The sequence below is a fragment of the Pocillopora verrucosa genome, chromosome 4 (genome assembly GCF_036669915.1).
Source record: "Pocillopora verrucosa isolate sample1 chromosome 4, ASM3666991v2, whole genome shotgun sequence".
In the NCBI taxonomy this organism is placed as follows: Eukaryota; Metazoa; Cnidaria; class Anthozoa; order Scleractinia; family Pocilloporidae; genus Pocillopora; species Pocillopora verrucosa.
The window spans coordinates 27,823,190-27,848,678 of NC_089315.1; the positions used below are offsets into that span (position 1 = coordinate 27,823,190).

A 25,489-nucleotide genomic window follows, 5' to 3' on the forward strand; every position below is an offset into this window, starting at 1 on the left:
TTCTATTACTAACACATATTTTTAGCATAAGCTATTTCCTTTCTCATTTGCTTGTGTGTTTGTTTGTCTTTTTTTTTTGGCTTAATGCTAATTAGCTTGTGGAGAAGCTCTTGGCATGGCAAGTTATGCAATTCCCAATGGACAAGTGAAAGCCTCCTCGGAATGGGACCCCAACCATGCCGCCATTCAGGGAAGACTTCACTACTTACCACCTCCAGGGAAGCAAGGAGGCTGGTCAGCTAAACACAATAATGCCAATCAATGGCTTCAAATTGATCTAGGTGCGTTGCACAAAGTGACGGCTGTCGCAACTCAAGGAAGATCCAACCTTGACCAGTGGGTGACGAAATACAAGCTACAGTACAGTGATGATGGTGCTACCTTTACTTACTACATGGAGGGAGGGCAGAGTGTAGCCAAGGTGAAACAAAACTGCATGCATAGAAACACATCGCAAAAACGTAATCAATTTTTATTTTGGCTGAATGATGTATGAACAGGGCCTATCTGTCACCGAGAATTTTGTTGAATTATACCTTTCAGTCAAATTGTAAATGATTGATGCGGATTAGTGGTAACGAGATTGGCGAGTTTGTTAGAAATCTTCTTGCTTATAAAAGAGCTTTCAGACCAGTTCTGGTGTTTGCTCAACATAGGCAGAGCCTTATCATATGAAAAAAAAAAACTCGGAATTATGGTTTACACGGGTAAGTTTGGTTTTCGCTGGTTCTTCAATCATCTGGTTCTTGCAATCGTCTCGAATCTGAAATTTGCCCGCAGCCATGCTGTGAATAAACCTTCATATTTGAAGCAAAGGACTCCTTACTCCAGCTTACCCTCTTAGTTATAAGTGGTGTTTTTCTTTTTCCTGGATTTTTCTTATAGGAGTTTGCTGCAAACAAAGACCGGAGTACCATTGTGTATCATTCACTAAATCCACCAAAAGTGACACGTTTCATCCGGTTCCGCCCGGTCGCCTGGAAAAGCCACATATCAATGAGGGTAGAGGTGTATGGGTGTTCAGGTACAGTTTTACAGAAAGGAGTTTACAGTTTCTATTATTAGCACACATTTTTAGCATAAGCTATTTCCTTTCTCATTTGCTTGTGTGTTTGTTTGTTTTTTGGCTCAATGCTAATTAGCTTGTGGAGAAGCTCTTGGCATGGCAAGTTATGCAATTCCCAATGGACAAGTGAAAGCCTCCTCGGAATGGGACCCCAACCATGCCGCCATTCAGGGAAGACTTCACTACTTACCACCTCCAGGGAAGCAAGGAGGCTGGTCAGCTAAACACAATAATGCCAATCAATGGCTTCAAATTGATCTAGGTGCGTTGCTCAAAGTGACGGCTGTCGCAACTCAAGGAAGATCCAACCTTGACCAGTGGGTGACGAAATACAAGCTACAGTACAGTGATGATGGAGCTACCTTTACTTACTACATGGAGGCAGGGCAGAGTGTAGCGAAGGTGAAACAAAACTGCATACATAGAAACGCATCGCAAAAACGTAATCATTTTTTATTTTGGTTAAGTGATATATGAACAGGGCCTATCTGTCACCGAGAATTTTTTTGTATTATATTTTTCAGTCAAATTGTAAATGATTGATGAGGATTAGTGGTAGCGAGTTTGGCGAGTTTGTTAGAAATCTTCTTGCTTATAAATGAGCTTTCAGACCAGTTCTGTTCCAGTTCTGTTTCAGTTCATACAAAAAAATCTCGGAATTATGGTTTACACGAGTTAGTTTGCTTTCAGCTGATTCTTCAGCAATCTGGTTCTTGCAATCATCTCGAATCTGAAATTTGCCTGCAGCTATGCTGTGAATCAACCGTCATATTTGAAGCAGAGAACTTCTTACTCCAGCATGCCCTCTTAGTTATAAGTGATGCTTTTCTTTCTCCTGGATTTTTCTTATAGGAGTTTGTTGCAAACAAAGACCGAAGTTCTGTCGTGTATCATTCACTGAATCCACCAAAACTGACACGTTTTATCCGGTTCCGCCCGGTCTCCTGGAAAAGTCACATATCAATGAGGGTAGAGGTGTATGGGTGTTCAGGTACAGTCTTACAGATGGGAGTTCACATCTTACTAATTGCTTAATGGCTCTACGGAAGTGTGACCCTCTCTTAATTGTTTGCATTTGGATGTCAAAAGCTGTTATTTATGCTGTAACAACAAGGTTATTTTTGGAGGGGGCAGGGGGAAATGGAGGGAAAAACTTAATTCTTATATCCATTGCGATTGCAAAACTACAAATTGCAAACTGAGTCTCGTTAGTTGTGCTCTATACAAGTGCCTATGATAAGAATTGAATATTTGTAAGTTTTCACTCTATTCCATTTACAACTCATGTCATTTGAACAAGAACAACAGCCGTGAAAAATGACACATTTTATTTTCAGCTAGAGATTATTGTGCACAAAATCCATGCAAGAATGGAGCTACCTGCAGCAATGTCGAGGAAGGTTATCAATGTACTTGTAAACCTGGTTATTCTGGAGCCCAGTGCGATCAAGGTGTAGTTCTATAGAACTTTAAAAAAGTTTTCCCTTTTTATCTATACCTAATAAACTATTTTAAACTATGTATTCTAAGAAAAATATTATCCTAGCTATTTACTCTTCTTCAAAATAAATCACAATAGTCAAACTAACCAAGGTTAAGGAAACGATTAAATTATATATTGCAGATATAAACGAATGCTCCAACAATCCGTCAAACTTGAATTGAAATTTGGAACGTTCTCAAACGCAAGTCACAAGTCTTTCATTCAGAGAATTTCACGCAATATGAATTTATTTTTGTGCTTGTGAAAGCCGCCCAAAGACTGGGCCCAGATTTTAACGTTAAAAGCGCCTATGTACAGGCAGACATGACTTTCATCTCGTGTTTTTCATATTTATTTTTCATTTTAGTAGCTGCAATTCATTTGCAATCAAAATTATTTAGATAAGTAACTCCAGTAGATTTGTAAAAATGTATCAAAATATCTAACTAATATCTAACGTGGACGACGCTGTTTTACAGAGTTTAACAGAAGGAACTTTACTCCACTCGGACTACAGCTGCAAATTGAATGACTTAATTTGTTTCCTTGCAGACATCAATGAGTGCACTAACAGTCCGTGTCAAAACGGAGCAACGTGTGTAAATCTACAGGGAAGCTATCGATGTGACTGTAAATCTGGATATAATGGGAACAAGTGCGAGAATGGTAAAATATTCTATAGAAATGTTTCTTTTTTATAATAATTTAGCATTATGGTGGTCATTTAGGTAAAAGTAGTTCACTTATGCGCACATTTATTCATAAGTTCTTAATCAATTTTCATCCAATTTTGTTCCCATAGTTTTCTTAGGAAGCAACAAAACCTAAGGCGAGGTCGGAGTGAGACATATAGAGAAAGCAATGTATTTTGCTAGCTTTTAAGGTGGTAACGCCTTGCTTGCGCTAGTGGTCGTTCATTATGAGGTTTACAGTTTTGTGGGCGCAAAGTGATGAGCGGAGAAGGCACGAATCTTCCGTTTCAAACCTTTCGCGGCCTTGTTGCTCATTGTTTTAGAGCGCAAAAAACCTTTCTAAATGCTACCAAGATACTAAACATATTTTTTCAAAACATCCAAAAGAAAATCTTTCGAAAGTTTTCTTGGTTGTCTGATTAGCGGATCTATTTATGGACTGGACCTACTTAAATGTATATGAAATTTTGCGGAGAATGTTGGGGAGAGCTGCAAAAGACCTGGGCCCAGATTTTTTAACGTCAGAAGCACCTAGGTAGAATGGATGCGGGTTTATATCTTGTTTTTTCGTTTTAGCTTTTCATTTTAGTCGCTGCAATACATTTACAAACAAAATATTGGTATAATAATTTCGACAATAATTTTTTACAGCATATTCTACATTTTATTTTCTCCTATTTCAAAATTATTAGAATAAACCAAAAGGAAGAATTGTTTGATTTATATATCACAGATATAAACGAATGCTCCAACAACCCGTGCAAGAACGGAGCCACCTGCGTCAACCTTCAGGGAAGTTACAGCTGTGATTGTAAATCTGGATACAATGGAAACAATTGCGAAAATGGTTAGAAATTGTTTATAAGTTTTCTAGTACTTTTCAGTCTGTTTATTTAAGGTTCAGACGCTTCACAGGAAGCCTAAGTTTAAAATTTTGAATCTTTTTTAATTGCTTTTCACATAACGTTCTTTTTGCAAATTTCACAACCTCATGAAAAATTGCGTAGAATACGTAGGAAAACTGCACGAAAACTGGGCCCATGATATAATGTTAGGAGTGCCTACCTACCCGCACATACGGGTTTTTCTTGTGTTTTTTTTTTCAATCTTTTTTTCTATTTTAGTCGCCGTGATCCATCTGTAATCAAAATAGTAAGATTAAAACTGATTGAATAAAACCGGAAAAGAAGGAACGTTTTATTTAAATATATATAGATATAAACGAGTGCTCTAACAGCCCGTGCAAGAACGGAGCCACCTGCGTCAACATTCAGGGAAGTTACCGCTGTGATTGTAAATCTGGATACAATGGAAACAACTGTGAGAATGGTTAGAATTCCTTATTCAGGATGGTATTTCTTTTGTTACTCAGACTTTTTTCACAAGACTTTCCTTTGGCAAATTTCACGCCAATATGAAAATTCGCGTAGAATATTGTTAAAACTGCGCAAGGACTACGCCCAGATTTTAACGTTAGGAGTGTCTAAATACACGAAGATATGGGTTTCATTTCGTTTTTGTTCTATTTTTTCCATTTTAGTCGCAGTAATCCATATGAAATCAAATTATTTAGATTAGTAACTCCAATCACTTGGTTAAAAATAAGAAAAAGACTACTAACTATTTACCCTCCTTCAAAATAAATCACAATAGTAAAAAAAATCAAGGCGTAGGAAACACTTTATGTATGCTTTACAGATATAAATGAGTGTTCCAACAACCCGTGCAAGAACGGAGCCACCTGCGTCAATCTTCAAGGAAGTCATCGCTGTGATTGTAAATCTGGATACAATGGAAACAACTGTGAAAATGGTTATAAGTCACCTACATTTTTTTAATTCGTTCTCAGTCTGTTTATTAGAATTTGCATTTCTTTTGTTACTCTAGCGCTCCGCAGGAAGCCTGAGTTGAAATTTGGAATGTTTTCAAATAACACGTATTCCTTTCACTTAGGAAATTTCACGCTTGTATGCTTGTGAAAGCCGCCCAAAGACAGGGCCCAGATGAAAACGTTAGGGGTGCCCAAGAACACGCGGATATGGGTTTCATTTAGCATTTGTCCTATCTATTTTTTTCCATTTTAGTCACTGTAATCCATTTGCAATCAAAATATTAAGATTATGACTCCAATAAATTTGTAAAAATGTATCAAAATATCTAACTGAACTAAGCACCGTGGTGGACGACACTCTTCTACCTGGTTGAACGGAAGGAACTTGACTCAACTCGGACTACAGCTGCAAATTGATTGACTTGATTTGTTTGCTTACAGATATTAATGAGTGCACCAACAGTCCGTGTAAAAACGGAGCAACGTGTGTAAATTTACAGGGAAGCTATAGATGTGATTGTAAATCTGGATATGATGGGAATAACTGTGAGACTGGTAAGTAATGTTTCCTTCAGCACTACTTTGCTGTGTTTACTTTTATCGTATTTTGTTGCTGATGTTGTTTTATGCCCTTGTGGATGGCCTCACTGAAGCAATGGAACCATCTGTGTGAATCTTCAAGAAAGTAATCGCTGTGACTGTAAATCTGGTAACAAAGGAAACGACAAATACACTGACGTAAAATTCAATTTGAATAAGGTGTTTTTTTGATTTGCTAGTGTACTTGTTACCTTTGTTAACTTTCTTTTGTTTCTGCTGTAGTTGTTGTTGTTGGTATTGGTGTTGTAGTTGTTGTTGTTGTTGATGTAGTCGTTGTTATTGCTGTATTATTTACGGATTGTTCAAAGGTAAGGAGAAAAGGGTCCAATTTTTTCGTATAGATTAGTTCCAAGTCCAAATTGTGGCAGAAACCCATTTCTGCGACATCAAATTTGAGAAAGCAAAACACAACATGGATATATGTGGCGTTTAATGTCTGTTTACTATTTACCATGTATCTTCCATGACAACAGAAACTTAGTCTTTCGAGCCTGCCGTTTTGAAACGTTTTCTTAGCTGGTGGCTACCACTTTTCAACTTAAAGTTGAGGTCGGATTGAAACTGTAATTTGACATCCGTTGATTTGGCAACGATCCTTTAGGGAACTATTTCACAGCAATTTATACATTTTATTTTTTTCTATTTAAAAATGATTAGGGAAAAACAAAAAGAAGAAACGTTTGATTTATATATTACAGATATCAACGAGTGCTCCAACAACCCGTGCAAGAACGGAGCCACCTGCGTCAATCTTCAGGGAAGTCATCGCTGTGATTGTAAATCTGGATACGATGGAAACAACTGCGAAAATGGTAAGAAATTGTTTATAAGTTTTCTAATACTTCTGTTTGTTTATCTAAGGTTGTATTTCTTTTGTTACTCAGACGCTTCACAGGGAGCCAAAGTTTAAAATTTTGAATCTTTTTAAATGCTATTCACATGACGTTCTTTGTGCAAATTCACGCACAAATGAAAATTTGTGTAGAATACGCAGGAAAACTGCACGAAAACTGGGCCCATATTATAACGTTCAGAGTGCCTAAGTACACGCAAATATGGTTTTTTTCCTGGGGTGTTTTTTTCTCTATCTTTTTTTCTATTTTAGTCGCCGTAATCCATCTGCAATCAAAATAAAAATAAGTTTCAAAAATAATTAAATGAAACCGAAAAGAGGGAACGTTTTATTTAAACATTACAGATATCAACGAGTGCTCCAACAGCCCGTGCAAAAACGGAGCCACCTGTGTCAATCTTGTGGGAAGTTACCGCTGTGATTGTAAATCTGGATACGATGGAAACAACTGTGAAAATGGTAAAATATCCCTTAGACTTGTGTTTTTTTTTTAGTAGGCAATCTGTCCACTTAAACTAGATCACTTATCTGCATTTTTTTAGTCAGACTCTTACCAATATCCTTCTTCCGAAAAACTAGATGGTCTTTCTCGTAGGGTTTTACTTGAAAGGCATTGAAAACAACAGAAATAAAGCATAGGCAGTGAGCCTTTTAACAAATGACCAAAACGTTTGAAATCCGATGGTGACGCCAATTTTTTTTGTTTGTTGGTACACTAATTCACTTACCACTGCGTTTGAAATCCGATGGTGACGCCAAGTTTTTTTTGTTTGTTGGTACACTAATTCACTTACCACTGCGACCTCAATTCATCATGAAAATTGAGATTTACTACGAAATAATTTTATTTAGTGTTGACATAAATTTAATTCGTGTTTTGCAGATGTCAACGAATGCACAAACAACCCCTGCAAAAATGGAGCTACTTGTGTCAATCTTTCAGGAGGTCATCGCTGTGACTGCGCCAAAGGTTATTCAGGGAGTTCTTGCGAAACAGGTGAACATAACACATGGACAAATTGATAATGACATTTGGAAAAATTCATTAAACGAGTAACTGGGGGTCGATACAAATAACTTATCAATCGAACCTGTTTTCTTTCTTACATGTGAAGTCACACCCTATATGATTTCGACTTTGCGTATACCGCTCTTAGTATACAACTGATCAGTTAATTTTTGTTCTCATGGTTTTCTTAGGAAGCAGTAGAACCTTAGAATGAGGTGGAATGAGATAATATTTTGGTTTAGAAATTCTCAAGGTTATTTAGGGCTTTTAAGGGGAAAAAAAAGTATTTTGCTGCTTTTTAATAGCCATGATACCTCGCTTGCGGAGCTAGTGGTTCCGTGTGCGCTTCATAGTATTGTGGGCGCAAAGTGATGACCGGAGAAGGCACGAATCCTTCTTTTTAAGCCTTTTGTGGCTGTGCTGCGCATGCTTTGGTGCACGCAAAACCTCTATTAATGCTACCATGGTTCATAATATTTTTTTAAAGAGATCTTCCAAAGGATTTTTTAATTGTCCGAGTAGCGTATATATTAAAGGACTGGACTAAATTTGAGCAGGTGACATCACGTCTTGGATAATTTTGACGGTTCACATTAAACCCATTTACAGGAGAGAAATTTTATTTAACTAGCTTTAAATGTAAGGCCATTTTGTGGATTTATAGCTATCAACTACTGTGCTCCGGATCCTTGTTTGAACGGTGGTACGTGTGTTGATCTTGTTGATGGCTTCCGTTGTGATTGCGCGGCCGGATGGCTTGGTATTATTTGCGATGGTGAGTCGTCCTTTAATCATGGATCGTTTTCACAAGATATCTCGGCAACCATGTTGGTGAACTAAGTCGGTTCCGAGAGAATTGAACGCTTTGCTGATGTAAATTCACAAACTACATTTTTACAACTTTAGATATTAATCATTGTTATCTGATGGCGAACATGGCTCACTTATTGATTTAAAAAAGTAGCTCTGAGTGCCTTTCATTCACGTTTTCAAATGATCTACAAAACACATGGGTTAAATTGAAAAGAGGAACAATCATATGAAATTTAGTGAACCAACAAAATCAGAGAGCATATTTGAACCTTAGGCTGGCAGGTAGTTGTTTAGGTATGAGAGCACCTTGTTAAAGTCTAATATTCCATTTATCTTCTGTGTATTTCTAGAACCAGAGGTGGACGAGTGCGAGGAATAAATCAAAAGGAAATAGAGGATGCATCGATCTCAATCAAAACTTTTGTTAGACAAGCAGGAACAATTTGCACTGTAACACATAGGCAGAAGAATAAAGTTTAATTCTGGAATGTTGTGCAATTATGTTAACTTAAACATACGAAATATTTATAAACTTGTTTTGTTTTGTTTTGTTTTGTTTTTAAAGCATTGTATTGTTAATTTAACCACGGCTATAAAGGAGTAAAAAGAAAACTCCGATCCTGACCTTTAAAACTGTGGTAATTTAGTATTAACAACTGAGTTGATAACAAAAATGGCCGCCGTAAAGAGTTAAAAAGCTGACATTTCGAGCGTTAGCCCTTCGTCAGAGCGATTGACAAAGGGCTAACGCTCGAAACGTCAGCTTTTAAACTCTTTACGGTGGCCATTTTACGTTATCAACTCAGTTAATAATAATAATAATAATAATAGTCTTTATTCCATCATAAGATAAAACTACATATCTTATGTTACAATGAATTGAAAAAACTACAGAAATCTACATACATATTATGAATTAAAAAGTATATCATTACAATAAATGGAGCTTAAATATCAACCTATTTACAAATGTGTTCATAAAGCGCTGTGTATTAATTTTCGGGCGCGCGCAGCCTTTTTTCCTGAGATTGTGTAGATATGTCTTTTGGACAGGAATAATATCTTTCAGGGGGTGGCAATCCGTTGATTTTAGTTTCTTCAAAATATTTCTGTCTTGTTTGTTTAAAAGGTTCTTGATAAAAACTGGAAATGAGATAAAACCGCGTTCATGACATCGGTCTAAAAATTTTTGTACAACCGTAAGATCGGACTCAGATGCCCCATAGACTGAAAGTGCATAGCTAAAATTAGCCAAAACAATCGATATAAAAAGATGATCAATCTCTGCCTGAGAGTAATGTTCCTTTCTCAATGTTCGTAGGACGTGTAAACACTTGTTTGCTTTGACAAGCTTAGTTCTTACATGCTCATCAAATTTTCCATCACTCTGTAAAGTTACTCCTAATAAAACGAAGCTATTACATTGGGGAATATTATTAATTGGAGAGTAGAGTACATTATGATTTTTCTTTCTAACAACCAGCTCTTTACATTTGCAAGGGTTGCAGACCATTCTATTGTCTTTACACCATGTTAAGAACTGTCCTACTAAGTCGGCAGACGGGTCACTATTCCTAGTGATAGGCGAAAGAATAGTGGAATCATCGGCATATTTAAAAAGCACAGGGCAACCATTAAAAAAAATCTCCAAATCGTTCAAAAATATATTAAAAAGATACGGTCCGCTTACACTACCTTGTGTGGTTCCTCTATTGACAAGTTTCCACTGTCCTAAAAAATTATAACTAACAACACGCTGTTGTCTTGCATAGAGGAAACTATGATACCAATTGATAATGTACGGATTTAGAGGTAGCTGTTTCAGTTTGGCAGACAAAATAGCATGGTTCACAAAATCGAAAGCCTTACTGAAGTCCATGGTAAAAATTCGCACTGCGCTATAGTCACTACTATCTAAATACTTGTATGTCTGGTGCTGGATAGCGAGCAAGGCATTTGTGCAACTACCCGCTGATAATAGTTGATAATACTAATTCACCCTGTTATACCCTCCCACCGACACGACACCAGAGTTTCCATAAAAACTTGCCCCCCTTAAAAATGTGGTTTTTACTGCATTATTCGACTTCACCCGGAGAGTGGGATCTGGAAAATTGGCACGTCAGTACCAAATACAAGATGAATGCATCAGGCCCAACTTTTTGTGTATTTTTTTTATCTTAAATATTTGATTTTTATCTCTTTCTACCATTCCGGAAAGCTTATGGGATAGACAGAGAATCTAACTTCGGCTGGAAACCCAAAGTTCCTTTATCGAGGACTCGACTAAGGATTCGTGTCATAGCGCTGTATTAAAATCACTGCGTTTCGGTTCGTTTAGCACCTGACCACACTGAGAATTTCTCACGTCTGTTTTTACACTTGACATTAAAACAGAAAAAAGAAAACCAACAGAAAAAAACGACGATTTATTAGATATGTATGACCAATTTAGATTACTGAAATGAATTCCAACTAAAGGTATCATAAAACGAATGTTGAAATCATCCTAAAATGAAACTACTGCCGACTTCTAATCATATTATAAATTCTGAAAAGTGTCTTGTATCTACGGCATATCTTAAATCAATCACTGGTTTCTTTAATTTTTACCGTTTTTTTTTTTTTTTGCTTATTTTGATTTTTTTTATTTTTAACTTTGTATATAAACCACTTAGAACCCATGATTCCTCGATTCATTCAGACGAGGGGCTAACGCTCGAAACTTCAACTTTAGAATCTCTTAAAGGTGGCCAATTTTCACCATCCATCTAGTTAATAAAACCAAACGAATCTTTTTGGTTTTTATTGAGTATTAAAAAAAAACAATGACTTCAAACATCGAAAAAATGTTTGTAGATCTATGTCACAGCGTTAAGTGTTATTAGAACGTGATAACATGTAGTGTGGGAGTTTAAATTTTGTTTGAACTGCTTGAAATGTGTGTTTTTTCTTTAGGACTTCCTGTCAATTTCTTGTCATTGACATGTTTCCATATATTTTCTGTCGAAGTGAAATTCTGCTTTCGTTGCCTTTTTTAAAAAATGTTGCTGTAGTTGCTGTTTAGATTCTTCGATTACACATGCTGCAACATTATTCTGATTTATTTTTTTTGTTCATGAGTAGTTCAATACAATTGAAATTGAAAAATGAATACGAAATAATAATAACCAAATGTGTGACTGAGAAAGACAACAAGGTGAAAAAAGGAATGATGGACTAAACATGCATAGAGAAGTGTCAGAAAAGATGCATTACAAATTATTATTGACTAACAATTGAACTAATTACATGTATTTTTGCAGCGTTCTCAGCACATTATCCATTTTGAACTATGGTATATTCTTCTTTAGAAGAGTTCTCGAGATTATAGACAGAGGATGAACATTATTCTTTTCAAGTCTCTCAAAGTCGTAAGAATTTCTTCTACAAAACTTGTCATTGATTTGAATTAGTTCAAGTTCAGAAATGAAGTTTGATGATATAACAAATATTAGCGCAGCTTGGCGACGAAGCTTTAAGGCTGTACTGTTTTAATGAAAGCAAGGATGGAGGAAACAAACCTAATTAAATAAAATTATAAACTGTGAAATAAATTGTCCGCGAAATCGAATATTGTTTCGTCAAAAGCGAAAAGAAATAAACTTAGAGAGAATTTCTTTTAGCCGCCTATTTCAGATCAAAAGTATATACTTGAATTCGTGGTTTCGCATCTTAAGAAACATGATTTAGTACTGATTTGATGAAAGTTAATTAGGTACTAAAGCGTTAATGTTGATTCAACTGTTCATTGCTTACATGATACAACACGCATATCTATGAAAAAACATAAATTACAAATTGAGGTAACGAGATCTTGGGTTTAACTTTACACAGTTTTTAGAAAGGTCAGAAACCATTCTTTGTTCGCCCTACTACCCTAACATACACAGGATAGAAAAAAAAAGAACGAAAGGTAGGTAATTCGATCCCAGGTAAAGTTACTCCAAATATTTGCGGGTCAACCTTGATCGAAATACGTTTCCTCAAAAATAAGTTAAAATCTTAAGATGTGCGTGGATTATTGATAAAATACATTTTCATAAATAATAGATGTGATGTTCACTGTGAAGCGTAAATTCCCTTGCTACCTTTTCGTGGCAAACAGCCAACACAACTTTTACTATCTAAACGTTTTAGTGCGGTATCAATTTTTCATCAGGATCCAGACCTTTTTTTTCGACTTTAAAAAAATATACTGTATCTTATAGCGGGAAAGATCAAGAAATGTTCAATCGTTTCTTCTTAAATTGGAAAACATCTAGTGTCTATGGTCAGAATTTCTTCTCGAATGGATAGTCGAAATCGCGGCTTCGAAAAGGAACTCGTGCAATAAATGTTGTGACCATCGTTTCGCAAAATGGTATTAGCGTATAAAAAAGGCACGCTTGTTACTAGGTGTTAGCACGATTATATTAATTCTTGGAAGGTTTCGTGTGTTGCTGAAAACCATGAATGATTGCTAACCTGTGAGATGTTAATTTTTAGAGCCCGGTTTTTGCGCTGTTACTTTTTTTATTCTATTTCAATTTTTCAATTTTTTTTGTAATAAGAATTAGATAATCAGTTCCCTACGCATTGTTTGATGAGTTTTGGCGGAATATATTTACCATGGCAACGATATATGACGTCATAAGTAACCAAGTAACCGGAAGCCGAGACCTACCTTCATATAATTCCCCTGGTTGCAATTTACTTAATATTAAAAAAAATCAATTCGATTACGTCAACCCTACCAACTTGAATGGTACGAAGTTGGCCTCATGTCCCAGCCATAGTATGCCTGGTAAGCCTGGTCTTGTGCAGCCTATCCCACTTTTTTCATACCTATGTGTGTGGGTTGGTATGAAAAGGTCTTATTTTACCGACCTATTCCACAGATACGGTGAACTTCATAATGAAGAAGTTTTTACTGTTTTCCATGGCCACCCTAATGATGATGGATCAGTGCTGGAGCCAGTGCAGAAAAGCAAACTGGTGGGGTTCGTTTGACAAAAAGGGATGGTCCAAGTGTGCATCTTCTGTTGAATACCTGAAAGGGTTTTATAGAAATAACAAGAACAACAACGACCCAATTTCTTTGCTTGAAGAAGGAAGATGCTGTAAGGCACCTCCACCCAATCAAAACCAAGCGTCTACTTGTAAAAATGCAAACTGGTGGGGAGTACTGGACAAGTGAGTATCTTCTTACATAGATTACTTTGCCAACACCACTTTCAGCAGCTACCGGTTCATTTCTCGCCCACCATCTGATAAACACTGTTCAGCATCGGTGGTCCCTGATAAGAAAATGAGACGGGTGATGTAAAAATTGAGGTTAACATAAATATTTGCATTTTTCATCTATATCAATCTGTATTTTTCGCCGTCGATGAGGTTGTGTTAAAACTTGGGGAAGTACAATGTAAGTATCTCATCCACTTTCTTCTGATGGTTTCAAGGTATTTTGAAAAGAAAAGTTACTCCCTTTCATCCCATGAACGCAGATGACGTTGGCCCCACAAGTTCATCCTAAGGTTCCTAAATTGTTTTAATCTTTTAAAGACACTTGTGGTACATGAGAGTAACTTTCCACGTTATTTGAAGATTAAAGTTTTTCTTTTACGAGAGAAAATTTTCCTATATTTTCATCTCTAGGACTAATCGTTGGGCCTTTTGTCCAACTGGATATTTTTTGCAAGGGTTGTACCGCTCCAAAAACCACAACATTCACAACATAGAGGAAGGCCATTGCTGTAAGCCCAACAACTTGCCAAGTAGCTACCTGCGCTGTTATGAACATGACATCTCCTCATCATTTGATAACAAAGGCTGGAGTGAGTGTGATAGCGATCATTACTTGACAGGCATTTACAGAGGAGGCTGTGACAAGTTGCAATGTATCGAAAAAATCAAATGCTGCATGATGCCGGATAGCTGCAAGATGGCAAACTGGTGGAAAGCTTTTGACAAAAAAGGCTGGGTCCAATGTGATTCAACAAAGCATTACATCACTGGGCTATATCGGAATAATAACTGGGGCAAAAATGATAAGATCTTCCTACTAGAAGAAGCGAAGTGCTGCCCAGCTCCACCTCCATATCAAAACACGGGATCGACTTGCAGAGATGCCAATTGGTGGGGTGTTCTCGATAAGTAAGTTATCAATAATACATCAAACAATCAGTTAAAGTTTATTTTCTTATTATTTTGTCTTTTTCCTCCGCACAATATATACATCGCTCTACTCCTATGTATTGAGCACTGTTTTACGAAAGTCAAAATTTTACACTTTACACACACACACACACACACACACACATATATATATATATATATATATATATATATATATGTTTGCAATAACACAAATATGGATTCGTTATAAAGGAATAAACTTTCCTCTTAATTTTCCTTTTATAAGAACAAACTCCTGGGCTGTGTGTCCTGCTGGCTATTTCGTGAGAGGCTTTTACCGAAATAACGGTGCTTGGTTGCATCACTTAGAGATGGGCAAATGTTGTAAGCCCAATGGTTTTCCAGATAGATATGAACATTGTTACAACGAGGATGTGAAGAGCTCGTTTGACAGAAGAGGCCTCAGCAAGTGTCAGAGAGAAGGTTACTATTTGGCTGGAATTTTCAGAGGAGGATGTGACTATTTGTACTGCATCGAATCTTTCAAATGCTGCAAGATGAATGTGGGTGAGTAAAAGATTCTTGTGAATAAGTTATTCTTGTTGATCAATTTATCAGCTCAAAATGTACGCTGTACACTGTATCTTTCCTCATGCAAAAATACGAAAGCTTGTAAAAAGAGAAACGAATTCTTGCTCGATGAAGCAACAACCACAACAAAAACAACAACAACAACAACAACAATAATAACAATCTGATACCTCAGTACTTAAAAATTGTTTGCTTTTGCTTCCACATATACGGGTAGATGAGTGTAGAACCAAGAATCCCTGTCAAAACGGTGCGGCTTGTTCCGATCAACCAGGGACGTACAAGTGTACCTGTAAATCTGGATTTACAGGGAAGAACTGCGAAAGTGGTAAGAGAAGTTCCCATACGACTAGAAGTTGTTCCAACACATAATAGCACGGTGATCATTTAAAGTATCTTAAAAGCTGGGAAAGTCCAGTTAGGTCATCGGGTGGCGACGTAAGGATTCTATACGAAAATAATCTATACAAATGGTAAAGTTAGCTTAAGCTTTATTTTTTCATTATGAAGAATTAAAAGCGAAATCAACAATTTTTAAAACAGCCATTTAAACTCGATAACGCGGTTGCAAGACAGCTTCTTATCCCCATAACAGATCATTTTGGCGGCACATTTTTTTGCCGAAGCCTTTATGGAGTAAAGCTAACCTTTTGCTCTAATTAAGTGTGGGGGAACAAAGAATATAACTGAAAGAAACATTATCTTGCAGACATAAATGAATGCTCGAAAAGTCCATGCAAAAATGGAGCCAAATGTGTAAATCTTAAAGGAAGTTATCGTTGTGACTGCAAATCTGGATACACTGGAAAAAACTGCGAGTCAGGTCAGAGGAAACAAAATTATGTGACTACATATGTTGCCTGTGGGCCGGTTATTGTATAACGTGCGGGTAGCTTTGTTTAAGTTGGTTTTAGAAACCTTAAGAAAAAAGAAAGGAGTGTTGCCAGGGAAATTCTTTTAATTCTGCTTAAATAGATTACTATTTTACCATAATGCAAAAACGATAACAATAAAAAAAATATATATATATATATATATATATATATATATATATATATATATCAGCATGATAAAAATTATTGGTTTTTAAAGATTGAAATATTTCAATGTTGTATCATCGCAGATAAAAACGAGTGCAGCGCTAATCCCTGCAAAAATGGAGCCACCTGTGTCAATCTTCAAGGAAGTTATCGCTGTGATTGCAAATCTGGATACACTGGAAACCACTGCGAGTCAGGTATAAAAATGATTTGTGCAATGTATGTTATTGCCGCCCTCATCTTGGAGAAGTAGGTAGATTGAAAATTGTATCTGATTTCTGAGTCTAATATTATCACAGATAAAAACGAGTGCAGTACAAGCCCGTGCAAAAATGGAGCCACCTGTGTCAATCTTCACGGAAGTTATCGCTGTGATTGCAAATCTGGATACACTGGAATGCACTGTGATTCAGGTATAAAAATGAGTTCTAAAATGCGTGTTTTTGGTGCATTCTTAAGAGGACTTTCGTTCCACAAGATGGGCGGAACGTATGTAACTTTTAAGAGAAACCAGTCTCATTTTTTTTCTTTTCTTGTGATTTTATCTTACAGATGTAAATGAGTGCAATAACAATCCATGCAAAAACGGGGCTACATGTGTTAATCTTCAGGGAGGTCATCGTTGTGATTGTAAAAGTGGATATACGGGAAGCAGTTGCGAATCAGGTAAACTTGGATGCATTTCATTGCTAAAATGTTCCTCTTTGTTCGTGTTACTGAAGTAAAACAAAATTTTTATTTAAAATCAGTTCAAAAATACTTTTGTGGCAGTTGAAGCCTGTCAATAATTTTTGGTTTATTCTTATTTTTCAAACAGATATAAACGAGTGCTCCAATAGTCCATGTAAGAACGGAGCCACATGTGTCAACCTCCAGGGAAGCTATCGCTGTGATTGTAAGACTGGTTACACTGGAAACAACTGTGAGACAGGTATTGATTTGTTTGAAACTTAAAATTAAATGAATCATTAAATAACACGTATTACATTTGGTTTTTTTTTGTTTGTTCACAAACACTGGGAATTTTTGTTGGGGTGAATTAAAGCGTACGGAGTTGCCTCTTACTCCCGTGTTGCGTGACAAATAGAAAAAGCACAATTAGCTAATTTTGCCTCCTAAGGTGGGCTGAATGTGTGTAAATTTGAAGAATAACCACCTCATATTTTTCTCTTTTCTTGTGATTTTATCTTACAGATGTTAATGAGTGCAGTAACAATCCATGTAAGAACGGGGCTACATGTGTTAATATTCAGGGCGGTCATCGTTGTGATTGTAAAAGTGGATATACAGGAAGCAGTTGCGAATCAGGTAAACTTGGAGGCATTTCATTGCTAAAATGTTCCTTTGTATTCGTGTTACTCATTCGACATTAGATTTCATCCACAAGGTTTATGTGCTAACTGACGCTTGTCAAGAATTCATGGTTTATTCTGATCTCTTAAACAGATATCAACGAGTGCTCTAACAGTCCATGTAAGAACGGAGCCACATGTGTCAACCTGTCAGGAAGCTATCGCTGCGATTGTAAAACTGGATATACTGGAAACAACTGTGAAACCGGTGCGCAACTACCTTTGATCACTTAATTAGTTAACGCTAGTAAGTTAGATACTAGGTAAAGGGGTTGATTTCTAAAGAAATTGAGTTAGTGTGTTGTCAGAGAGAAAATGAGTCGTAAACACTGTAATCACGAGTCACTTAGTCATTATATCAATTAGGAAGCCTAGATGTGTGTTTATTTATGACTTTACTTACATACAATGCGTCATTTTTAAGTTATAAGTACATGCACACAATTCTCTAAAGAAGTCATGCTAATAACTACAACAGTTGTTTATTCACTGTATTTGACTCAGCATCTTTTATGGATATTTTTTATTTATTTGCAAAGGAAGCCTGATGAAAGAAAAACAATTAAATAAAAGGGTACTAAAATATTAAAAAGAAAAGAAGCCTCAACCTAGCTGTGTTCTATTGTAAAGTACACAGGAAGCGGTTAGAGCAGAAAGAAAGGGAAACGCATGACATTGCTGAGTGTGAAAAAAAAAAAAAAGAAGAAATTAAGACAGTGCCTAAAAAGGAACTTCTGTGTGAATTGCTGCGATTTTATATGCCGATACACAGGAAACAACTTTTAAAGCGGTTTTCAATTATTGTATTTTGAACCCTTTTGCTTCAAATACATTATTCGACGAGCTGAAGAGGGTTATGTCCAAAGCAACCTTAAATGTGGGGATTGGATTCGATATTAAATGTACTGTCTATTATTTTCAGACATTGATGAATGTTCGAACAATCCCTGCCAAAATGGAGCTCTCTGTGCCAACCTTCAGGGAAGTTATCGCTGCGACTGCAAGACTGGTTACACTGGAAACCAGTGCCAAACAGGTATGAGCAATCAGTGAATAAGATAACAAAGTTAGATCAATTATTATGTTCGTCGATTGATGCGGAGAAATGAAATAGAACTGGTTCTTAATAATCAACGAATATGTAGTGAATACCTTTCAATCGGAGTTTGCAATATACCGTGTACAATGAGTTTAATACAACCCATTCTACTTACTGTAACTTGTTCTTCTTTGCATCAGTATAGCTTAATAGTAAAGCATAATCAGAGGTCATTTTCCTCTTATATCAAACCTGTCTATTCCACTGTTACTATCCTTTGCAAAAATGAAATTTCCAGACATCAACGAGTGTGCACCGGCACCATGCCAAAATGGAGGTACATGCGTTGATCTCGTTGGAAGCTTCCGCTGCGATTGCCCGGCGGAGTTCGAGGGAGCAAACTGCGAAAACGCAGCAGGTACTGATTACCTTTATCAATAAACACAATCCTTAAAGTTTGTCTCCATAATCTGCATGTCAGTTTAGAACTCGAGACAACTTCGGACCGTGATTCATCGTGGCTTCATTGTTGATAATCTGCTTCCTTAAAACTCACAGACGTTTCATGTGATAGGAACAGAGCATTTTAATGTGGTTGAGTCTGCAGCTGAAAATTTTGCTTTTTGATGTTAAGCTGATGAAAAAAGACATTCGAAAAAAAAACTATAGTCAAAGAATAAAGGGCAAAAAGAGACTCCCCTCGTATCTGTATTTCTAAAAATGACTACTTGTTGAATCAATGAAGTGGGTTAATATAATCATGAACAAAAGAGGTGAATTTTGTTTTCTAGATTAATTATGATAACTAATCACATTTAATGTATATCTGATTGCCTATCGTTTTATTCCTTTATTATTACGGAAGAGCATATAAAAATATTTCTTTTCAAAAACTTATCCTTTAGAAAACGGAATAGAGGAGTGCGAAATGTAACGTGATTACTCTCAGTGAAAGCCATATACAGGTAAATCTGTGATTGCAATATGTGAAAGAGTTTCGAGCCATTTTGTGTATTAAACCTTTGACCCCTTAGAGTAACTAGCATCTAATTTCTTTTTACACTATCAAACCTGAACCAAACATGAAAGTCACGAGGATAAAGAAAATGGATCAATATCACTATCTGGGCAACTGTCCACCTACCCCTCCCTAACTCAACAACAGTCAATTGACAACTAGTTAAGGTTAATGTTGGGTTAGGTAAGGGGTAGGTGGGCAGTTTCCCAGATACTGATATTAATCCAAGAAAATTATCTTCAACCAGAGAAGCTCCTCATTGTAAAACAAATTTTCTTCGTCAACACCTTAGGAAATGTATGGAGAACAGTTTAGAGAATACGCTTATTTCTTCCCTCTCCAGCAGAGAAAGCTGTAATTTCTTTCGCTAATTTCTGTTCAATAATTAGAATATCATGTCGACGACGACGATGACGATATTAGGAAAAATTCGCTCTTCTTGAACCTATTAGAACTGAACTTAAAGCAGAAATTACGTGTAAAGGTGTTGCTTGTGACAGGTAATACTATCATCATGGTTAATTTTATGACATCAAAAATGATCAGTGCCACCCTATGGGACAGAGATGTTACAAGATAGGTTTGATGATTGCTGCTTTTAGTTTTTTTTCCTGTTTTTCCTTCTTATTTTCACTTTTTGTTCATTTTATCTTCTCCAGGAATGACCAGTTATTGCCACTCAGTATAGGTCAGACATAGATGGAAAATATATCAAAAGTGTTTAGAAAATCCTCTACTGTAACATTATCAAAAACGTGTATTATGTTAACGATAAAATGGCTTTTGAAATCAGATCTCGTGTTGTTGTTTTTGCCGCTACTGTCATCTGAAAAGCTCTGGGTAGCTATAGTAAAAACCTTACTTGTTTCTCCCACTGCTTTATTCCTAACGGGAAATATCAGCCACCGTTACGGTAATTTCCTTAATTTAGGGGAGGTAAATTGTACACAAGAATTATGCAAAAAAACAAACAAAAAACCAAAAACAAAAAAAAATATATATAGGTCGTTGTGCTCATTCAAGACTTAAAGACAATCGTTCCTCTTTACCTGGTCTGTTGATTGAAAAACAATACCATAACCTAGGAATTCGCGCGCTTGTTCGCCTGATTACGTTATTTTTATGCGCAGTAGAGGGTGCGCCATGCAATACTGAGGAACACTTTAAAGAAAACGTCTCGCCTCAGTGACTAAAAGCGAGCGTAGGGACTAAGTTTAAGTCATTTTCACCTAGATTATGCCTAAAGAAGAAGTGTTCCCAGAAGATATACACAACCAGATAATTAAATTTCTAAATATCTCATTGCTGCTTAGCTTTCAATTAGCACTTACGTAATGTGGCATAGTCACAATAAGCGCCTTAATTTTTTAAGGAAGCCTTGATATGTTTTTCATTTATTTTTGGTGCTGCAAAATTAAAATAAACTTTTAAACCTTGCGAGCGAAAGCACCCCGCCTTAATACAGCTTAACTCACAGAATGTCCCCATACAGTTGGAAAATAATCCTTACCAGCGACGATATTATGAATAAAGATGTTTCATCCCTTTAGATTCGAAGAGTTGCTGAGTGCAGAAGCAAACAATAATTCGTGGTCTTTTTTTCTGGTATACATATTTGTATTTTAAATGTATATTTCCTCACTTTAAGTTCTTGCAGGTACTTAAACAACATTTCACCTCTGCGAGGGATCTTGAAAGTCACGACGCCTCAACATGCTTAAAATGATTCCATTCTCATGAATGCGCTTCCCTCGCTTTTAGTCTTTAAAGGTGCAAATGATCTTGCCAGCTTAGAAATTTCTATGCCTTCACATGCTCAAAGGATTTCCTTCTCTTAAATCGAAATTTTGAAAATGTGATGATATTGACAATAGTAAACTAATTAATTTCTGTATTTTTCCACGTAGTTATTCCCTTGTCTCAGCTTGAAGGTTAGAGGCTTAACTGTCACTTACTGTCACTTAAGTATCTAATTTGTCACCTAGGTATTTTCTCAGTGTTTATTTAAGAGATCGATAATCACATTCGGCGTGATTATGCGACCCGCGTAACCATCGTAATCGAGTCAATTTGAGCATTCTAACTGAATTCGCCCCTTAAGTTTGGTAACTGAAAGAAATAAGCTAGCGTTTGAACTTTGACAGTCAGGAAATCAAGATGACTTAACAAGCTTCAAATTGTCTCATTTCCAAAAAGTAAATTATAAAATCATGTTAACATTATTTAGTTAACTGTCAGCTATTTATTCACCTGACTAAGCGTGTGAACTTCACAGGTGTTATTTACACAGAAATTACCAACTTTCTTTTTTGGTTCCTTATAAATCCAATTTAAAAAAATTTCTCTTCGCGCAGATCGTAACGTCCTGGGAGTAGAGCTTGGAAGGTATGTTTTCCTTTGGTATAAGTTCGTGAGATTGTTCGTATGAAGTCTTTCTTACATCAATGTATCTGTAGTCACCATAAGGGATTCCTACAGGTTTTTCCTTAATCTTCAGAGGTTTGTGATTCGGTCAATTTCGCATTGGCTTCATTGAGCTCTTTCAGTAAAGATTTGGATCGAATTGCTAGTGAAGTAAGATGCATTTAGTGAGTCCGTTTAAAGACAAAATATATGCTCAATGACTAAAAACGTCTGGAATGTCGCAAATGTGAAATTCGCGGACTGTTGATGAGATAATTTTTCTTTTCAACTATCCCCACTAAGCAATGTCCTGCTTCGACTTAGACTGAAAAAACGTTTTAGCTAGTAATTTACATCTCTTCCTCGTAACATTATTTCTTTTTCACCGATCATCTTATTAGAAGTCACTCGAAGAATACTGAACTCTTCGGGACTGGTCATTAGAGACCTTTATCAGTTAGGACGGCAACGCTAAGGAAGACGCCGATTCAAAAATGAAAATATATTTATAGTTGGAATCTCGCGAATGATTGGATGTATTCAGAATAACATATGAGAGGGAAGGTTTCCTTTTCTGGTGACAGGGTAGTGGTCATTGAAAGTCTTGAATTTTATTCCCAGGCGAGAAGGATAACTGACTCCTCCCCTCCTCTTACGCTAGCTCCTAGTCTCTATGATGCTACTGCAGGATTCCTTTTTAATCATTTTGCTTGTTCTTAAAATGTCTGCATTTTTTGTTTTTTTAATTTAGGTACATCAACTGAGAGCATATTAAAAGCGCAATGGAAGTTCTTTACTCCTTGTTGATCATTCTTTTTGTGGCTGACACCTGCTGCAGCCAAACGTGCTCGAATGCAAATTGGTGGCATACTTTTGACCGAGAGGGATGGTCTTATTGTGACTGCAAAAATCAATACATGACTGGTCTTTGGAGGAATGATGCTAAAGGTTCAGATGATGGTATCTATCTCATAGAGCATGTTAAGTGTTGTGTTGCGCCTTACGGCATGAAAGATGTGCCAGCATCCTGCAAGACAGCCAACTGGTGGGGAGTTCTTGATAGGTAATTTGGCAAAAAAATTTATAGGTTTTTTTCATTCTAACGTTAAAAAAACAATTATTACTTTTTTGTTGCATTTATGTTTTTATTTTCTACCTCATTTTCCTTTTTTTTTACTTCACGATAGCACTAACACGTGGGCAACCTGTCCAGATGGGTATTTTATGGGAGGTCTTTATAGGACAGGGAAAAACCATTGGCTGCATAACATCGAAGAGGCTCGATGCTGTAAGCCAGAGGGCTTGCCAGATAAATATGCAGACTGCTATAATGAGAATGTTTGGGGTTCGTTTGATGGTAAAGGACTTAGCGAGTGCAAGCGAGAGGGCTACTACATGGCTGGGATATTCAGAGGGAAATGTGACAAACTGTACTGTCTTGAAGAGTTTAAATGTTGTCGAATGATAGGTAAACGCGATGATACCATAATTTATATAATAAGCTGGGATTATGGTAAAGCCATTATGATCTCTATTCATACAAGCCAGCTTAAATCCAATGTTCAAGGTGTTACGCTCCACTCTTGCGTACTTCTTTGATGTCAAATTATCCCATTACAACTCCACACATGACTGCACATTGTTAACTGTGTGATAAACTAGAATTATTCCCTCATATTTTAATGCAAATCCATTAATGAGGAAATCAAGACATTTCTTCTTCTTTCTTAGCTATTGAAGGCCCGCCCATCCAAGCTGATGAAACAAAAAGCAAAGAGTAATTCCCAAAAACCAGGTAAATTTCCTTGTTTTTATCCCTTTTCCTTTGACTTTCAGTGGTTTCTTTTTAAATGCAATGAGTTTTTCTCTGAAAAGAGGAAAAACATTGTTAAAGACTTTGTGTGACGTCAGGCTCATAACTATGAAAATCGTTTCTGAATGAACAATTGACAAAGGAATTAAATAAGATAAATCATTCAAATAAATAAGGCGAGCTCAATCATAGAGTTTTGAGTATAATCATATTCAGGTTTCCTCTCTCTCTTCTAGATTCGGCGTGCGGTAGAGGCTAGGTGATGGGTTAGATGGAAATTTTAAACGCAAAAGTTTTAAACGTACGTCTATCATATGGGAATAGTGTTCCATGACGTCAAAAATAAACGTGTTGTTAGTTCAAATTTCGTTGTAAGACTGTTGTTTTACTTTATGTATTCCTACACCTGAACGTTGTAACCTTGGTGTCTTTTCAAAAACAGCGGTCAAACTTCGGCGCATGTGTGAACTTGTTATAGCAAGTGGCTTTCAGGCCTCTCATGGGAGTCATGAAAACTATTTAACCCCTTTACAATGACCAGAATTGCGGTATAATTTCTTCTTAAAGTGAAAAAGCAAGCACTAGAGTGAAAATGAAATGAATGCCATTTCAAGAAGCTATTAAATTTCCTGAAGAGTATCGAGAACAGTGTGAAGAGTATGAACATCGATGTTAGGGTAAAAACATTTTTCTTGATACTGGTCAAAACAAAAAGTTGATCAATAGATACCAACAAAGAAAAGCTTTATGTTCGGGAAGTTTCGAGTTTTTCTTTTACCCAACCATTTTTGTTAGGCGAGGACCTAACAGCTGCTGTCCGGCAAATGAGTCGACTCTTTCCCCTCTCCTCTCGAGCGGATTCAAAAGAGCGGCTGTTATCGAGTCTGGTACATTTTGGTTTGCCAGGGTCACGCAATAGTTGATCTGAGGAAGCCGAGTGGAAGCCTCTTACGTGGGTTTCATTGGGAATGAGATTTTATTCTTTTTCATTTCCTTTTGAGAAAAGAAAAATTATCAATTTGAGCAAAGCGAACTTATTTGTCAACAGGTATTGCCTCGGATTGAATATTTCATATCACTTTCTCCAAATTAATAAATTTCTTTTTTTTTTCAAGAGATTTTCATGTTCCAACTAACATCAAGTTTTCTTTTGGGACATTAGTACCTATCATCCTACTCAACAGGTGGATACACGCTCTAAAACCCTCAGAAAGATGAGCTCCCTCCCGCTGAAATTAGAAACTTACGTATCTCTGTAGACGTGTGCGTTCTGGTTAATTATCAAAAACAAGGCGAGTATCTATGTTCTGGATAATAGAGTTAAATTCGAAGCACATTTCAGAGCTCAGATGGCTTCGTCAGACCAGAGGGTGAGAAACTTACTTCGTCTCTTCGGAGATTTAGGATTCTAAAATACAACCTATCAAGATAACATTTCTACAACCCGACGTTATCCTGAAATATCCAACTTGATGATAATAAGATTGCCAACAGATATTGTTGTCGAGCTAAAAAACATCCACGACGAGATGCGATTTCTTCTCAAAAAAAAAAAAGAGAAAGAAATCTTCCCACTTTCGAGTCACGCTTATTGACAGAAACTTTTTGACGGACGACTTTTATGCAATGACTGATATCTCGCCTTCGATGGTGTGCTCTCTCCGATCTGTTCACACTGAACCTAAATGAAAACAATTTATATATTGTCCGATCACTAGTACTGGACGCCA

The 25,489-nt window shown here is 36.5% G+C and overlaps 2 protein-coding genes across 2 annotated transcripts in view; both read left to right on the forward strand.

The window, feature by feature from the left end:
- LOC131774865 (protein crumbs homolog 1) overlaps positions 1-20,337 on the forward strand; it is a 30,245-nt gene extending 9,908 nt beyond the window's left edge. Inside the window, exons 15-44 of the mRNA XM_059090948.2 lie at positions 96-421; positions 886-1,024; positions 1,143-1,468; positions 1,919-2,057; positions 2,404-2,517; positions 3,102-3,215; positions 3,975-4,088; positions 4,457-4,570; positions 4,940-5,053; positions 5,514-5,627; positions 6,371-6,484; positions 6,871-6,984; positions 7,409-7,522; positions 8,199-8,309; positions 8,698-8,724; positions 13,267-13,561; positions 14,024-14,521; positions 14,790-15,070; positions 15,312-15,422; positions 15,804-15,917; positions 16,218-16,331; positions 16,434-16,547; positions 16,687-16,800; positions 16,952-17,065; positions 17,329-17,442; positions 17,581-17,694; positions 18,409-18,522; positions 18,824-18,943; positions 19,431-19,490; positions 20,203-20,337. Of these exons, the coding sequence (XP_058946931.2) occupies positions 96-421; positions 886-1,024; positions 1,143-1,468; positions 1,919-2,057; positions 2,404-2,517; positions 3,102-3,215; positions 3,975-4,088; positions 4,457-4,570; positions 4,940-5,053; positions 5,514-5,627; positions 6,371-6,484; positions 6,871-6,984; positions 7,409-7,522; positions 8,199-8,309; positions 8,698-8,724; positions 13,267-13,561; positions 14,024-14,521; positions 14,790-15,070; positions 15,312-15,422; positions 15,804-15,917; positions 16,218-16,331; positions 16,434-16,547; positions 16,687-16,800; positions 16,952-17,065; positions 17,329-17,442; positions 17,581-17,694; positions 18,409-18,522; positions 18,824-18,943; positions 19,431-19,459 (4,340 nt within the window). The 3' untranslated portion in view covers positions 19,460-19,490; positions 20,203-20,337. The remainder of the gene's footprint in view (positions 1-95; positions 422-885; positions 1,025-1,142; positions 1,469-1,918; positions 2,058-2,403; positions 2,518-3,101; positions 3,216-3,974; positions 4,089-4,456; positions 4,571-4,939; positions 5,054-5,513; positions 5,628-6,370; positions 6,485-6,870; positions 6,985-7,408; positions 7,523-8,198; positions 8,310-8,697; positions 8,725-13,266; positions 13,562-14,023; positions 14,522-14,789; positions 15,071-15,311; positions 15,423-15,803; positions 15,918-16,217; positions 16,332-16,433; positions 16,548-16,686; positions 16,801-16,951; positions 17,066-17,328; positions 17,443-17,580; positions 17,695-18,408; positions 18,523-18,823; positions 18,944-19,430; positions 19,491-20,202) is intronic.
- Positions 20,338-21,830: 1,493 nt separating this feature from the next.
- Positions 21,831-24,121, forward strand: LOC131774870 (uncharacterized). The gene is made up of 5 exons (XM_059090955.2): positions 21,831-21,928; positions 22,698-23,009; positions 23,134-23,414; positions 23,678-23,741; positions 23,996-24,121. Exons 2-4 carry the CDS (start codon positions 22,729-22,731, stop codon positions 23,725-23,727), a joined length of 612 nt encoding a protein of 203 aa, XP_058946938.2. The 5' UTR covers positions 21,831-21,928; positions 22,698-22,728; the 3' UTR covers positions 23,728-23,741; positions 23,996-24,121.
- The last annotated feature ends 1,368 nt before the right edge of the window (positions 24,122-25,489 follow it).